Genomic DNA, 16,587 nt, shown 5'->3' with positions numbered 1-16,587 from the left:
ACATCGATGTCAGAAGGATGTTGAACAGAGTCATTTCTATTCCATGGTGAATAAAAAATAAAGATAAAGAGAGTGGTATCATGAGATACAAACCAAACCCAACCACAACGCCATACATACAACCTTGCTCTATAAAAGCAACACAACTACTTCAGTATAACAATCAAAATAACAAGCACAATAATCAAGCCAACAATCGTCATCATACTCCAATTATCCCCGGCCTTCCGTCGAATCTTATCCAGTCTGCGGCGCGCATTATTCAGTCGTCCCTGATGCCGATCAACGTGCTCATCCACATCATCCAACAACGCAATATGCCCTTCTAACTCATCACCGATCTGGATACTCAGCTGGTGCTGTCGCCCAATCGATTCGCCCAGCGAGTCCAACTGCGCATCCTGCTCGGAGAGGATCTGTTGGTGGTGAGCGTGAATTTGCTGGTTATCGAGATTGTTGGTGTCGAGATATGCGCGTCCTTCTTCGCGGGTGCTATTGGGGTCGTCGCGGTAGGGTTGTAGTAGTGCCGCTCTGTTGGAGTTGTATTCTTCGTCTTCTTCGTCTGCATCTGTAAAACGTACCGACTTGGAGATCGGATGTTGCGGAATAGGTTGCTGCAGATTTGTCCCGCGAGTCGCATGTGCAAAATCCGGGCCTAGCGATGGATCGTTCGGTACCTTTGTAGCGTCGCTCGTCTCTTCGCTGTTTCCATAAAACTGAGATGCAAAGTCGTCGTATTGAGTGCGTAATGTGCTTATTTGTTCTTGTGTATCTTCGTCGGCATTTGTGGCGTCATTTTCGAGGCGCTCGAGACTTTCCCGAAAGGACTCTAAGGATCGCGAGATTTCGCCGTCTTGTGTGTTGGGTTCGAGGCTGAGGGATATTGCGCGTTGTCGTTCGAGGAGAGAGAGTTTGATGTGGTCTGCTAAAAGGAAGAGCTGGGATGGATTCGACATGACGTCTATCAACGGCCGATTTGGCTGATTAGTCACTGGATGAAATTGGCTGTGATATAGCAAAGTCGATTAATTGTACAGTTGATACACCGATTGATGTAGATTGATGTAGATGTGGTGGTCGATGAAATGAGTTGCCTGAAACGGGTCGGTAGCAAGCCGCGGCGTCAGATCCCGTGGCTTGCGAGCTTAAGTCGAGCGTGGTCTGTCCGCAAACGATTAGTGGTTGTCAAATACTTAATCGTATCTACTCAGTAGAGCCGTCAGCGCAGAAGTGCTGCGAACTAAAGTCAGATTGAAGCTGATCAAGAATTAAAGTGGTGACCGGATCGACGGATCACTTCGGCATGTGCTTGGGTGGCTCCTTCTTCTGATGCAATTTTGAGATAGCCGGAACTCTGACCCTTCAACTACAATTCCTCCCCAACAATTACAACTTCGAGTCTATCCCTGATACATCTAGGACTTCTTGCTATGTGACTGAAGAACAAAACAAATTCTTGTAGATCGCGCAGGTCTGTTTCAGCCACTGAGCAATCATCCAATCACACGAAACTATTCGGAATCCCTGGCTGGGCGCATCAGCTCTCATACCGCGACCCCTTTCGCTATTGTGTTACCCTGTGGTCTTAGCAGAGTCGGTAGGAGTGCACGAAGGAATATAAAATAATCAGCACGCCTCTAGGCTAATTTCATGGATATCACCGAGCTTCTCACAACAATGGATCTAGAACGCGGGGTAGAAGAGGTCGTCGATCTCAGAGCACTGGACTACATCTCGACATATGATGAGCACCTAATGTGCCCTATATGCCACTGCCCCTTTATCCGACCCTTGCGACTCCAATGTGACCATGTGTTTTGCCAGAAATGCATCAACGACGCCATCATGTCCACTGTACCGGACTCGCGTGACTTTAGATGTCCGTCTTGTCGAGCCCGTGGAGATATCGGTGGCAAAGTGCCGAAGATATTGATTAATATGTGTGATGATGTACGAGTACGATGTCCGTATTCAGGCGAAGGTTGCGCAGAGATCATGGCCCGTGGACATGTGCAGTTGCATGTGGACAAGTACTGCGATTACAAGTTGATGAAATGTCCGGACTCGACCTGCGAGCAAAAGACGCGCAAGAAGAATCTCAAGGCAGAAAAGTGTATGCACAGTACGGTGAAATGTGAAGCTTGCGAGGAGGATGTCATGGAGCAGGATTTAGAGGTAAGTACGACCCTATCGTGAGAGGTACATGATCTGACATATTGAATAGGAACACCAAGATCAACAGTGTCCCAGCTTACGAACGACTTGTCCCGACTGTAGCGCAATGGTGTTTCGTAGCGCGTTAGAGCAACATATCGAGACATGTCCTGAAGCTATTCATCCATGTCAGGCGTCAAAATACGGATGTCCTGCTAAGCTCAAGCGTTCGGATTTGACAATTCACGAACGAAGCTGTCCGTTGATTACCATGGGTCCATATCTAGAAGTACAAAACTCGCGCATTGACTCGCTGGACATGACGATCCGACAATTACGGCAGAGGAATGAGATTCTGGAGGATGGAATCGCCAACATTCGCTCTACCTTAATGGACAGTGCGCGATTCATGCCGGAAAGTCGAAATCAACGTCACTTCTCCGGTGACGAAGTGTCTCAGGACCAGTCTCAGTCTGGATACAGAGAAACTGAAGATACTGACCGCTCATCACAATTATCATCCTCAACCGCAATGACATATCTACTGTCTCTACATGAATCTCTACGCGAGGAAGTATCTCAGCTTTCGCACGCAATGACGGACCTTGACGCAAGAGCCAGTATGGCAATTCTTAACGAAAGCATGCGCGTCAACGAAGACTTGGCTCATACAAGCGCTGCAATTAATACCATTCGGATGCAAATGCATTGGCTATTGAATCCTCGACTGCAGCAAGGTCATCGACTCGGAGCTACCGGAGCAGCAGGAGATTCAAGCCCTGGTCCGAGTCGACCAGCACCTGGACCTGGCCCTGGACCTGGCCCTGGATATAGTGGTTTGACGCCACGGCGACTGAGTGATGGTGGCCGCGAGGGGACGAAACTGTAGCATGTTACGACTTACGACATAACGAGGATGTATGCACAGAGTAGCTGTACAATAGTCAATAGTATTTATAGTAATTCAAAGAGTTGCCACCTGAAAAATCAGGCCCTGACACGTGACTTCCCCACTAAGATAGTACGGGCATCAAGTGCAAAATGAGACTAATCTACAAGGAGCCCACAACTTTGTGGCGGTCGTCATTGCGTCGCTACTTTTTTATCTCCATACTCACACGACCTATACAAGCGACGGGCCTGTCATTCCCCGGCCGTTTGATCGTCCAACCACGTCTATTTTCCTCCATTGATTACGACCATAGCGAAGAGGAGCCCAGCCCAGGGAAAGGGCCGTCGCCGAGATGCCGCCCAAGAAAGTAGCAGATCAGCCCAAGAAGAAGAAGGCGTCGGTGGAGGATAAGGTGAGTTTTCTTTCCCATCCGGAAAGAATAATAAAGAGTAAAGACTGACGTGTGAAGACGTTTGGTATGAAAAATGTAGGTCAATTCCAGCGGCATCTGGCCAAACCACCCGATATTATTGATATTCTCGATGTTCTCGATGTTCTAACAGGACGATAGAAAAAAGGAGGAAGCGCCCGCCGACAAATAGCCCAACTCGAAGCACAAGCCAAATCCAACAAAAACGCCGACGAGAAAAAGAAAGAAGCCGAGAAGGCGCGCAGAGCCGCCGAAAAGGCTGCCGAAGAACAAGCCAAACGCGACACCGCAGAACTCTTCAAGCCGGTTCAGGTACAAAAGGTACCTTTTGGCGTGGACCCAAAGACTGTGGTCTGCCAGTTCTATAAACAGGGACACTGCGACAAGGGCAAAAAGTGTAAATTCAGCCACGACTTGAGTGTCGAGCGAAAAGCGGCGAAGAGGGATTTGTACTCGGACACGAGAGATGCGGAGGCCGCTGCTAATGGCAAAGAAAAGGATACGATTGATCAGTGGGATGAGGCGAAGTTGAGAGATGTGGTGTTGAGTAAACATGGTAATCCGAAGACGACGACCGATAAAGTGTGCAAATATTTCATTGAGGCGGTTGAGAATCAGAAATATGGATGGTTCTGGACGTGTCCGAATGGTGGAGATAAGTGCATGTATCGACATGCTCTGCCTCCTGGGTATGTCTCTTCCTATTTTACTTTTATTTTTATTTTTTCGCTTGTTCAACAATTCTGACTAAGTGACTAGATTCGTACTCAAAACCAAAGAGCAACGAGCCGCCGAAAAAGCGCTCATGGACAAATCGCCCCTCAACACGCTTACTCTTGAAGATTTCCTCGAAATCGAACGACACAAACTCACGGGCACCCTGACACCAGTCACGCCGGAGTCCTTTGCCGAGTGGAAGAAGAAACGACTCGACAAGAAGGCGGCCGAGGAAGAAGCGCGCAAGGCCAGGGAGGCTACAGGTCGTACGCTCTTCGAATCTGGCAATTGGCGTGCTGCGGGCGACAGTGACGAGGAGTCGGATGAAGAGGGTGAAGATGATGGAGTGTGGAACTTGGACGCGTTGCGTCGGGAGACGGAGCGGATACGCATGGAGAAGGAAGAGGAGCGGTTGGCGAGGTTGCATGGTGTTTCGACTACGGGGGAGACGCTGGGTGAGGAGGTTGCAGTTGACGGCGATGGTTGATCATATACGATAGATTGCTGTTGATTATAGCATGAGCCGGTATAAAATGTGCTTGCATACATTGTTCATTTGATTCATAAAACTACCGTCCTTAATTCCTCGTGTTAAATTACCACTTCTCAACATACGGCCTCAAGTCCAACTCATACGCAAACGTCGTTCGCGGCTGCGTATGCAAGAACCAATACGAATCGGCAATCTACACCGTCAACTTTGATCATGTCAGAGCGGACAAGGGGAAATAACTTACAGCATCAGGACTGAGCTTCGCATCCTCATGCTCAAAGACATATCCCTTCGTACGGGGAATATCAATTACGCCATCAACAATGACATGCGCAACATGGACTCCCTTGGGACCGAATTCTCGTGCTAGAGACTGAGAGAGGGCCCTAAGACCGAATTTTGCGCTTGCGAAGACGCTGAAGTTTGCCGAGCCGCGGACGCTTCCCGTTGCACCTGCTATCGTCAATACTACTGCACTCTCTCAAGTACCTAGCTGGGGATTTAAAGGGGGCGGGGGGAAGGTACCGGTGAATATCAAACTCGGCGGAAATTCACTCTTCTCTTCCACACCCTGGAGTAGTAACGGCAACACAGCCTGCGAGAACAAGAACGCAGCTTTAACCTGCCCCTCCCAACCCTTCTCAAACTCTTCCGTCGTCAACTCCAGGAACGGCTTGCGCACAAACCCGCCTCCAGAATTGAAAATGGCAGCTGCAATGGGACTGCCGGGAAACAGTTCTGTGGTTATCTTTGTGAATGCGTTTGATACAGCGGTGGCGTCGGAGACGTCGGTGCTGAGCCCGATTGCGTGGCCGCCAGAGGAGTTGATGGTCTCGACGACTTCGTTGTAGTTTGCGGGATTGCGGGCGAGGACGATGACGGGGTAGTGTTGGCCGAATTTACGGGCAATTGAAGAGCCCTTTTTGCAAGTTAGCTACATTTCAAAAGGAGTGGTGAGAAGGGAGGGCGTACAGTTCCGGGGCCGACGCCGGCGACGACAGCGATTGCTTTCTTTCCTGCCATTTTTCTGATATTGTATGGATCTTTTTCAAAAATTCGAGTAGTAGTAGCTTATCAATTAACTTCAACCTGGGTGGACAACCAGGAAACAGCCAGAGAATCTGACTTATATATTCAGCTAGGTACGTCCAGCTGCTTAGAAATCAATTCCCATGCCAACCGAATGTGTTATCTCAGCAGATCAACTGAATGGTGAGATATTGCTAGAGAGAGGGGTGTTGATGGCGTCATCTTGATTGACTGATTACTTATCGCAATTGATTAGATAGGGTTAGTTAAGCTTTTGTAGTGGGGTTGTACATCTGCCTGCATCTAGCGATGTGAATATCATACAAGAAACGTAGTATCTGAACTACCACCGTCGCCATCCCTTCTTATTGCTATTGTTTTCATCTCCCGCATCTTGCTGAGATGCTTGTCTCTCTGCATCGAGCATTCTATCGAAATCCCGCTGCGCGGAGTCCCGTTCTCGCTGGCCGTTTTGTTGTTCGCGTTCATACGATGAGTACTCTGAAGATGTGTTTTGTTGCTGTGGTCGTCCCCAGCCAGACTGTGACGGAGGCGCGGAGACTGACGATCGAGAGGCGTTTTCGCGTCTGATGCGGTCCCATGCATTCTCATTCGATGTTGATTTCAACGTTGCTGATGTCTGGTACTCAGGCGCTGTGGGACTGGCATCGTCGAAAAAGTCCGAACCCGAAGAAGTGTCTGCGTCAAAGCGAGGGGTCTCGGTTCCCCTAGATGGAGTCTGATACGTCTGATACGTCTGATACGGCGGCGCATCACTCTGCCCGCGTCCCTCAGCCTGTCCATAAGTACCACTCTGGCCGTCAACGCCATTGTTCTCATCTCCAGCCTCCTCCGCACTAGCCGTCGCGCCCGCATGCCTCACAGTATCAATCCCTTCCCTCCTCTGCTTCGCCTGCTCCTTGTATCCCTCTTTCCTCTGATCCCTCGCCTCTTTATACCTTTTGATAGTCTCCCTAAAGTCCGCAAGTCTCGGATCTGTCGACAACGCGACCCTATAGCTAGTCATCGAATACGAAGCAAAAATACCACTCGTAAAAAACACCCAAAGACTAAGTCTCCMCCCCGCCGCAAACAGAGCTGCGCGTTTTTCCTGCACGGCAGCAAGACCCCACGCCGTCTTCCAACCCTCAAACAGCGAGACCTTATTCGGCACACTTAATGATCTTCTCAACGTGTAATAGGAATGTATCGCGCCTGCCGTCAGACCAACCGGAAACCCGATTCTACGCGTGTTGATCTCATGACTCGCATGCTCCGCCAACGCATCCAGTTCCGTCTGCGACAAATCTCGTCGCAATAAACTCTTTATACCCTCGACTTGCTGTGAAACAGACCACATGACGGTGCGTTCCCAGTTCCAGGCACCTCCAAAACCGACATATAGCAGGAAAGGATTGGGCCGCTGGAAGTGTTCGTGATTTATTTTGAGTGGGAAGACGGAGGCATAGCGGGAGGAGAGGTCGGGGCTGTCCCAAGTTGAGGTGTCTTGGGATGGGTCGAGGTTTGTTCGTGACGAGGAGTAGTCGTCGTTGGAAACCATTTTTAATATGTCAGTCCTGTCCAATTGTTGTTATATTGTAATTGTAGATATGATGTTGGTGAGTGAGGAACTCGTGAGGAGCTCGTGAGGAGGTCTTGGCCACTCGGAGCTTGCTCTCCGCTCGGAATAACTTGACGTCAATCAGCAGCTTAGTCAGCACTTTGTTTTCTAAACAATCCGGGGAAGGCAATTTCTACTTCTACAACTGTAATCTACTCAATGAGAGAGTGAACATTCCAATATATACTTCAAATTTAATTCATAGTTTCCCGCACGGTTCGCCATTGTAATCGCCCTCGCGGGCTACACTATAAACTTCTTTTCTCAAGAACAATTCTTGGAACGAGAATCAAACATAGCAAAGCAAAACAAATAACCGCAAATATGTATGTAGATGGTGTAAACCCAAGGCTGGAAACAAGATACGAACAAGTGTATCACAGAAAGATCAAAAAGCAAAGCTAGATGCAGAATGGTAATTGTACAACATGTATAGAGCCGGATATTCGAAGCAAAAGAGATTCGTAACTTCGTTTGCGCACAATTAGTAGTAGTGATTGGATAAGCTGAAACAAAAACAAAAAAAACTAATCCCGTGGTGCTTGAACGCTTTCATACGGAGAGATGGCGTTCTTATCAGATTCTGTCGGTGGGGACCGTACAACAGGTCCACGGCTGGTACTGCGCATTCGACCGGTGAGGTTTCTGAACTTGCTTGCGAAAGTCTCGTTGATGCTGCGACCTCGTCGATGGTCAACAGACATCCTACGCATAGACTGCGCGTCGGCACCGGTTGTCATTGGCCGTGTAAGCTCATGACCTACACGTGCATTATCGGTAATAATTTGACTCGACACCATTTCCCTTCCCCTAGGAGCAGGTGGTGGTGGCGGAGGCGTGTTTAAATGCTGTAGCTCCGGAAGAATTGGAGGAACGATTTTCGTTGTGTCCACAATAATGTCAGGCTCAATACTCACAGAGACTGACGGGGGCGATCCATGAGTCGACATTCCAAGCTCTCCAGAGTTTTCACGTCGATGTCCCCGTGGTCCTCGAGTCCTGCTTGTCGATCTGCTTCGCGGCATATGAGGAATGAACCTGGGATGATGGGGAAGGTCGGAGGGAACCGGTGTTTGGTGAAACTCAACCACTGGTACCGACATGGACCGGCTAATTCTGGCCGCTTCTGCTTGATAGACCGTGCTCGGGAGCGTCAGCGGCATTTCCGGCATCGCTGGCGCCTCATCGTCAACATACCCATCGCTATACTTTGGACGTCGCATTGCCTTTGGTGTAGCTGGTAGACCGACGGTGCCAGAACGCCCTCTTGTAGACGATCCGGAATCAGATCCATTCCCAAAGGTCGGTGATCTTTTGCTGGCGTTACTCTTGGACCGGACCCGTTTGTTGAAAGACCCGCCTGATGACGGTGGGCTTTCCGGTAGATTCCCACCAACAACAGACATCATTGCAGCGGTCTGAAAGTCACCAGGATGTGGAATCTTGGGAGCCGAGGGGCGTCGAGCTAGCGAGAGTCGTCGGGCCTCGAGTTCTGCGGCCGCCAATTCCCTCTTTGCTCTTTCATGTGCACTCAAAACCTTGTTCGAATTACTGGAGAATTCTGTTCTTGAAGTGTCTTCAAAAGACTCGCTTGACAACATAATCTGAGAATTGGAATCTGGCTCGTGACTGTGTTCTTGAGGCTGGCGGCTGCTTGATCGACCTCTACGTCGTTTATCTGGTGAAGGGTCACGTCTGACACTGCTGGTACCATGGCGACTGGAACTGCGCTGTCGAGATCGGTGTAGTCGTTCGCGATCGCTAGTAACAAAACGAAGGCTGTCTTCAAAACCTCTCACATCCTCGGAAGGTGACATTGGCAATGGCGACGTCGGCGATCGAATGCCCGATTTGCTCCTATCAGCACTGCGGCCTCGACTCTGGCGACGACTGCTATTGCGACTCTTTACCTTTTGCTTCCGATCGATCCCCCTAGATGACGATCGTTGACGTCGGTCGGTTTTGGACGAGCTACGAACACGGGAGCTGCCCTTGGTATGACTCCTGCTGCGATGCTTCGAAGCATCAGTGCCGAGGCTGTCCACGCTTGCGTTGTATTTGGCAAACTCTTCAGGAGACATTGGCACAGGCGAAGATGGTGAACGTTTGGCAGGTGCAATGTACCGGTTTGTTGCCCGTCCACGAGAGTCTACTGAGCCATTTCTAGAACTCTTTTTGCCGTGTTCACTACCTGCGTCTCCATGTCGCCGAGTCTTTGTATGAGGATGATGAACATTTTTGGCATAGTAATTAGCCTCGTCTAGGCTGCTGATGTATTGGTCAATGCTGCGGCTGCTGACACTAGGACTCTTTGCAGAGCGCAAGGTTTGGAATACCGAACTTGGAGTTCCACCACCGGTGCCGTCAGTATATGGACCAGCTTCAGACTCGGATGTATCGACTGGAGGCCACTGAATGTGAAGTCCTTCTGGTTTGCGGTCGCGAGAGCCGTTTCTTGCTGCGGCCTGTCCTTTGAGTGTCTCAAAAACTCCGGCAGCAGGTGATGGAAGACCCTTGATGCCTTCAAACTTGTGGGTTGTTGTCTGCACGGCTGTTTGTGGGCTTGGGCCGTGGCTATCCTTGCCTGGTTCGTAGCGTGCAGAAGTCAATAGCAGCACAGGTGGCTCGTTATTGTCGCTAGAATCGTTGTGATCGGACCTGATTATGTGACGCTTTCCTTTCTCGGAACTCGAATCAACCGGCGTGGGAAGGGATCTGGGAGGGAAGTTGGGAGGCTGCGAATCCACTGGGGTTTCACCTATAGAAGGTAGTCGATGTCGGTGTGCATGAGAGGGTGTTCCAACTCTGGACAATGCGTTATTGAGGCTGCGCGCATTATTGAGTCTATACGATCCGAGACCTCCTGGCGAGAGAGCAGACTCTCCGACGGCTGATTCAGCAATAGGTGTGATACCGGGTGCATTTGTAGGAGTGCGATCATCCGACTTGAGACCTGGAAATTTGAATGCTTGATTGCCTTGAGGACCAAAAGAAGTGATAAGCTTGAGGGCAGAGTTCTTCACGGTCATTCGGTTGGCAGACTCGGGTTTCAGCATTTCGACCGGCTTAGGCTGGGGTTCAGAAACAGGCGAGGCAATGCGATAAGGTGCGTTGGGCGCCGTAGGAGACATCCATGGCTCTGAAGGCTCGGCTCCTGTGCACATGAAACATCGGATTGCTAGCTGTTGCTGAGCATTCGATACCACATGTTCACCCCATCGGCGAACAAGGTATGACTGTCGCTGCCAGTCGCTCGGCAGTAGGAGGCAGGTCATGAGGATGGCTTCCATGAAATAGTTCCGCGACACATAGACCTCAATTGCATCGTTGCGGTCTCCGAGAGCTAGCAGAATTGTAGCAGAAGCGTGGATATCGCCAATTTCGAGCAACCTCTGAACGAAACTCTGGCCGACCTGATTGGCTTGCTCTTCACCACCCATTTGACTAAGAGCCAGGAACATCCACGCAGAGGAATTGACGGGGCCAGCACTAAGCATAGCCATCATTTGCATTGGATCGTTCTCGCCCAGCCAACGTGAAAGGAATATGGCATTCTGACTAGCCGGAGGATGTCGGTTTACTATAAAATCTTAGAACATGATTAACGAGAGAGAGAGAGGTAAGTTCCAACTTACGTTCGTCCCTGATAAGGCCTTCGATATCCCCCTCCCATCCAAAAACTACACGAAGCATCTGTTGTCGCAATGCTTCGGGCGTTAGGTGAGACTCGTCAAGTGGGGGTACTTGCTGCATATACGAGACTTCATTGACTCGTTCCCTCGTGAATGGGAAGAGATCTACCAACGGCTTGTCGACAGGGCTTTGGGTAACTTCATGGCGAAGCCGCGAGCCGCCTCGAGAGCGGACGGAAGAGACCGATGCGGTAGATCCATATGCAATGGATGTTCCGGACTGAGAAGGCAGACGACCGAGAGGCGATGTCATGGAAAAGGTCGTTCCACTATAGGTTGATTTATTGACGGGAGAGAAGGGTCGGACCCGGCCAGACGAAGCATGCGAGCTGATTGAGTTAGTACGGCTGCGCTGTGACATTGGACTAGCGGTGGCTGCTCGTTGCTGGCTTGCTAGCTCTTGAATCGAAACTTCTGGCCCTCGGAAACCTTGGGCACTTCGCGTCCCGCTTCCCCTTGAGAAGTAGCTGGGTGACATTGGCCTCATTTTTGACTCTTCGACAATCGCCATCTGGTCCATCGGAAGATGCCTGACATTCTTGACCATAGCTGGATTTTCCAGATCGTATTGCTGGACGGTATCATTGGGGCCGAGAGTAAAGAGAGTCGCAGTCGGTCCGTAATTGGCCATACCAAGGACGTCTTCGATCGTAGGAATAGTCACATACGTGACATGTTTCGTCCTAACATCCCAAACCCAGGTTTCCCTAAAAAAGTGAGCGGCTGTTCTTAGAAGTTGTTGGATTGAGTTCACCTGTCTGAGTATTGTACGATTCTGCCATTCTTGGACCAGGATATCCACTTCGGGCCTGTCGAGTATGGTTCGGTGCGTTTCAATGCACGAATAACTCGAGGGGTTTCCGTCATAGGCGCCTTTGCCACACTCCATACTCGAAGATCGCCATCCAGAGTTTGTGTGGCAAGCATATCCGACTTTTGTTTCGATGAAGATGCATGCCAGGCGAGACATGCTATTGGGGATGGGCCGCGGCTGGTAGAAAGAGTATGGAGGATGGTGAACGCCGGGTGCAACGTTGCTATGAGAATCGAGCCATTTTGATAGCTGGGATTATCAGTACATGCAGAGCAGCTTGGGTGAACAGATACTTACCCAATTGCATAAGTCCGGCAGTCTGCCGATGGGGCCAGGGAGGTTATCGGGTCGAAAATTGTTCGGGCCGACAAGTGCTCTGAAGTCGAAGGCTCAAACAATATGACATCGCCCTTGCCGTTGCCTATGCCGAGTTAACATCGAAAACAACATACCGGGCTAATTGTGAATTACCGAAAGCCACATTCCCATTCCGCATCCATGCTGCTACCCGAAGAGGCTCATATGAGGCGAAGCGCGAGATTTCACTTCCAGTGAAAAGATCCCAGACAATTGCTGTTTGAGCGAAATCATAGCTGACCACCAACCGCCCGGCACCTCGTTCACTAACATTATCGACACATATAAACGCTATCCTTTCTTCATGAAGTGTGAACCGGCGCTCGATAGCCAAGGTGTCGTGATGCAGACAAAGAATGACCGAGCCTTGGGAGAATAGGAACAACGAAGCCGTTGAAGCACATGGTTGAAATTCAGAATCCCATGCTGGGTCTAAAGGCGTGGCGGGKGCTGTCGACTGTGTTGTGGATCCCACAGGTCGATGCCACGACGACAAGTCCGACATATTCAGATACGCACAGGAGCTATGAATGTTGTCAGTGTGAAACCATGATGATGGCCGAGTACGAGCTGCATAGTGTGTCCACAGCTAGAAGAAATAATGAAACCAAAGGGAAAGCCAAGGACAGCAATAGTGTCAATGTGGTGACACTCACGATAGAAAGACTGTGGGCATGAAGAGTGTTACTCACCGTCAACAGATCCGAGTATGAATCACAATTGACTATCCCGTCAACCTGCCGGACCTCCGATATCTGAACGACCGGGCGTGACAAAAATTCCGCGACCACGGCATGCAGAAGAACTTTGTTTCAAGTGTTGAGACGAGCGGTTTGAGTTGATGGTCGACGGCCGATGACAAAGATGGACGCGCTGAGTAGGCGCCGACCAGGATGTCTTTCTTTTTTTTTTTGGTCTTTCAGGAGGGTGTGAAAGAAGACAAGGTATACGAAGGGAGTACAGGGAAAAGGGAAATGCAGCTTACATAGTGCCGTGGAAGACAAAGTTTGTGGGAAGAAGCTGGTATTGAGGGGCAGGGGCAGCAGCAAAAAGCAAAGATGCAGGGCAATGAGATGCAGGCACCGGGGAAGGCCCCAACGGTATACTGTACATAGTATGTATTAGCGTTGCAATATGCGCAGGACTAGAGAGAGAAGCGAGGTGAGGCCGATCCGAATATAGAACGAGCACCAGTCATGGCATATCACGGCGCCAGTGGGATCAGTCTGGCATGGTCGGAATCTGCCAACCACGACGGCATGTCGCGGGGCCGTCAGAAGAGTGGACGACTAGGAGCTAGGGCAATTTACGGCGAGCGCCAACGAGCGTGCGCAAGTCGAAGATCTGTCGGGAGGAAGGGAGCATCAGTGCATCCGGTGGAGCACGTACTAGTAGCACTACTAAGTAGTAAGCAGTCACAGCACGAGTCAATCCGGCCCTCACGGAGGAGCTTGCATCGGATCGCAACCGAGGGCTTGTCCATGCATTCACATTATCACATACCCGTGCTCATTCAGGATGGATGAGGAGATGATTCGAATGGTCAGTCCATTTGCATTCCATTCTCTGCAGAAAATCTTCAGCAGTGTCACTCACCATCCGGGATCTGGACGAAAAGTGAAGGAGCGTCGATCGAGGTAGGACGCTAAGACGTGAGGCAAGAGCGACCATTGACATCGTACGGAGTAGTAGGGCAGGCAAGAGCCCTCGAGGAAAGAGCTCCGTGGGGCGTGCTGATTGGCTGTGTCCCCGAGAGGATGGCTTCTTCACGATGCAGCCTTCATCACGGGGACACGGCCAATCAGCGGGCTGAAGAAGTGTGCTGGCTGCAGAGACCCCCGGGAACATCACGGCCCACTGCACTAAACCACGCTAAAGAGGGGCACTAAATTGGCGCTAGCCCACGCTAAAACAAGGCCCGGCGCGTACGGATTGACCTCTCCAGACACATTACTTAGCTATGTAGTATGTATTGCAGACCGTACGATGTATATGCATTCATTGGGCATGATTCGATGTTATGTTCATGGCGATGGCGATGGCGATGTCGAAGCATCACTTCATGTGGCTGTGCTTGCCACAGAAATCAATTGGGCATACTGCTGTTGTTGCTGTCGTTCAGAACATCACGTGTATTCTCGAACGCTTCAAGCTGACCAATCAATCCTCCTCGATGCAATATATCTCATCGCGCTAGTCCGCATCGGGACGACCTCTCGATGAGTGGCTGGCACTCAACAATTTCTCTACTTAGTACAATCGTTGGAAATAGTGGCAAGTCAAGTGACGGAGATAATTTCAGAATATCTGCCCAATCACTATGTATTCAAGGACATATGATCGCTTCGTATAGCTCGAAGCTAACATACAATGTTGGTGACGAAGCGGCTATAGCGTTATCCGGATGGAGTACTCATAAGTATCGCTCGTAGTACAATTACAAAATCAACCAACAAAGAAGGAAAAGCAATGGCACGAGATTAAAAAAMAAAAAAAAAAAAAAAAACAAGACAATGAAAATAGCATCGTGCATATTGGAATGTACATGGTCATATTAATGTATGAATCTCGGTTACATGTACTAGACCACGGACCAAATGCCTCAGTTTGAATGTGCAAGTGCATTGCATTGCTGTCCATGATTTCAAACTGGACTGGCCTGACTGAGGGGGCGCCCGATTTGGTCGACGGCGGTGAAGAAGGGAGCGTTACACGGGTATATGTTTAATTTGATGCACTCATCTCTCGTAAACGAGTTTATATTCTTGAGAACATCAAGGCCTCTCTTTCTCAAGTGCTTGAGAGAAAGTGCTTGAGAGGGAAGGATTTATTTGATGTCTTCTCTAGAATTGTCTATCATTCTATACATATAATAAGACATCCGGTATAATCGGGAATAAACGTGGCATTATCTAATATACCGACTGTGGTATATTACATTCCGAGCGGGGAAATCCATGGCTACATACATAGCGAGCATGGGTACTCGGGACGTCTCCGTATTGAGTTATCGACACGGAATCCCATGAGCTAGAAGTGACTGTGACACAACGGTGTACTACGACGAGTTCGCTGAAGAATAGGATTTTCGTCTCCACTGAGTCCACTCGACTCTTCAAAACGGGAGACGGTCAGACCAGTCGCGCAGAAAAATCAAGGAATATGGATACCACCACAGACAAACACGTGATGGATACGGTATGCTCAAGCTACATCGAACTAGTTGAATAAATATATCGAACGGGCCAATCCTGGCAAAGGATTCGAAAATATTTTCGTGATATGAATCCTTTCGAGTCCATCCGATATCTGATACACAACGCAAAATGTATCACACCCGTGACTATCCTAGCACAATGTGATTGTGCCCAGTGCACCGATTGAGTCGAGTCATGGATGATTTTCATGGCAGCCAAACTAGAGTTAGGCACATATCTGAGTCCAGTCCAGCCTCTTGTTTTTTTCTTAGTGGGTTTTAGTATACTATCCCGATTGAGTAAGTACCTTATCTTTGGGTCAAGTCTCTGACCGTTCCGTTAGCCAGCGATGTTATCCATGGATTCGTGATAGTAGCGTTGAAGTTTGCATCTCTGGTCTAATTAGTCGAACCTTGAGAGTCATGAAGGATGGTTCTACCTGAGCAGATATGTATCCACTATCACTACTCCGTACCACAGTTGTTAATGCGATCCCCGCACTGCGATGCGAGGTGTTGTCATTCCCGCCTTTTTATTGATTTTGCTTTTTCCATTTCTTTATCTCAATAGACTCGCCAAGACTAGTGCTGAGAGTAGGAGAATTATTTATAGATGGCCGGACACATTTGGATGTATGCATAAACCAATAGCTATCCATCCCATATATTGCATGGATATTGAATGTCGCTGTAAAGTGATGAGTAGTATATCCATGGATGAGAGAGCGKTATMCCGCMAAGCCACAATATAGCCAACCATGGGACGACAATTGATTGTCTCCTCATACGTACCCATAAATAAGTTTTGATCTTATATTGATTTCCTAATAATAGTAAATGCCTATCAAGCAGCATTAGGGTTATGCCTACCGATTTCCAGGATGTGATCATTGATGTTACCTAGATACCTTGTTCCTACTTGTACATACATAAATGCCAACGAATGCATGCATGGCCATGAAATAAAAGCCATGTAACACGGAAACTATCTTTACCAAAATTGGTTGCGAGCTTGGACATGATAAAGAGTGCGGGGGAGGTAAATATACGGAGGAGCTTTTATTGTCAAACCTCGAAATATATAGCGATGGAACCAATTATAGATATCAACTTCTTGTTCGTTATCTTTCTGCAGTCGAGTAATGGATTTCGTCCATTGACCAATATATAGATATATCGGAGTAGTGGGATA

At 49.1% G+C, this 16,587-nt stretch overlaps 6 protein-coding genes across 6 annotated transcripts; 2 read left to right on the top strand and 4 right to left on the bottom strand.

The window, feature by feature from the left end:
• Positions 1-146: 146 nt before the first annotated feature.
• BHQ10_006936 (uncharacterized protein) lies at positions 147-956 on the bottom strand (the record flags this gene model as incomplete). Its single annotated transcript, XM_040879577.1, has 1 exon — positions 147-956. One exon carries the CDS (start codon positions 954-956, stop codon positions 147-149), a length of 810 nt encoding a protein of 269 aa, XP_040735440.1.
• Positions 957-1,995: 1,039 nt separating this feature from the next.
• On the top strand, positions 1,996-3,043 carry BHQ10_006935 (uncharacterized protein; the record flags this gene model as incomplete). The annotated part of the gene is made up of 2 exons (XM_040879576.1): positions 1,996-2,175; positions 2,225-3,043. The coding sequence occupies 2 exons, from the start codon at positions 1,996-1,998 to the stop codon at positions 3,041-3,043; spliced, it is 999 nt and encodes a 332-aa protein (XP_040735439.1).
• Positions 3,044-3,398: 355 nt separating this feature from the next.
• BHQ10_006934 (uncharacterized protein) lies at positions 3,399-4,680 on the top strand (the record flags this gene model as incomplete). Its single annotated transcript, XM_040879575.1, has 4 exons — positions 3,399-3,458; positions 3,516-3,533; positions 3,618-4,165; positions 4,236-4,680. The coding sequence occupies 4 exons, from the start codon at positions 3,399-3,401 to the stop codon at positions 4,678-4,680; spliced, it is 1,071 nt and encodes a 356-aa protein (XP_040735438.1).
• A 109-nt stretch (positions 4,681-4,789) lies between these two features.
• Positions 4,790-5,709, bottom strand: BHQ10_006933 (uncharacterized protein; the record flags this gene model as incomplete). Its single annotated transcript, XM_040879574.1, has 4 exons — positions 4,790-4,879; positions 4,931-5,139; positions 5,176-5,605; positions 5,659-5,709. The coding sequence occupies 4 exons, from the start codon at positions 5,707-5,709 to the stop codon at positions 4,790-4,792; spliced, it is 780 nt and encodes a 259-aa protein (XP_040735437.1).
• Positions 5,710-6,058: 349 nt separating this feature from the next.
• On the bottom strand, positions 6,059-7,276 carry BHQ10_006932 (uncharacterized protein; the record flags this gene model as incomplete). The annotated part of the gene is made up of 1 exon (XM_040879573.1): positions 6,059-7,276. One exon carries the CDS (start codon positions 7,274-7,276, stop codon positions 6,059-6,061), a length of 1,218 nt encoding a protein of 405 aa, XP_040735436.1.
• Positions 7,277-7,863: 587 nt separating this feature from the next.
• BHQ10_006931 (uncharacterized protein) lies at positions 7,864-12,875 on the bottom strand (the record flags this gene model as incomplete). The annotated part of the gene is made up of 6 exons (XM_040879572.1): positions 7,864-10,916; positions 10,972-11,735; positions 11,783-12,091; positions 12,140-12,263; positions 12,314-12,723; positions 12,856-12,875. 6 exons carry the CDS (start codon positions 12,873-12,875, stop codon positions 7,864-7,866), a joined length of 4,680 nt encoding a protein of 1,559 aa, XP_040735435.1.
• Positions 12,876-16,587: the final 3,712 nt, after the last annotated feature.

This window comes from Talaromyces amestolkiae, assembly GCF_001896365.1.
Source record: "Talaromyces amestolkiae strain CIB chromosome Unknown scaffold13.1, whole genome shotgun sequence".
NCBI classification, from domain to species: Eukaryota; Fungi; Ascomycota; class Eurotiomycetes; order Eurotiales; family Trichocomaceae; genus Talaromyces; species Talaromyces amestolkiae.
The sequence above is the reverse complement of the archived record's forward strand: the minus strand, read 5'-3'. Positions and strand labels throughout refer to the sequence as shown.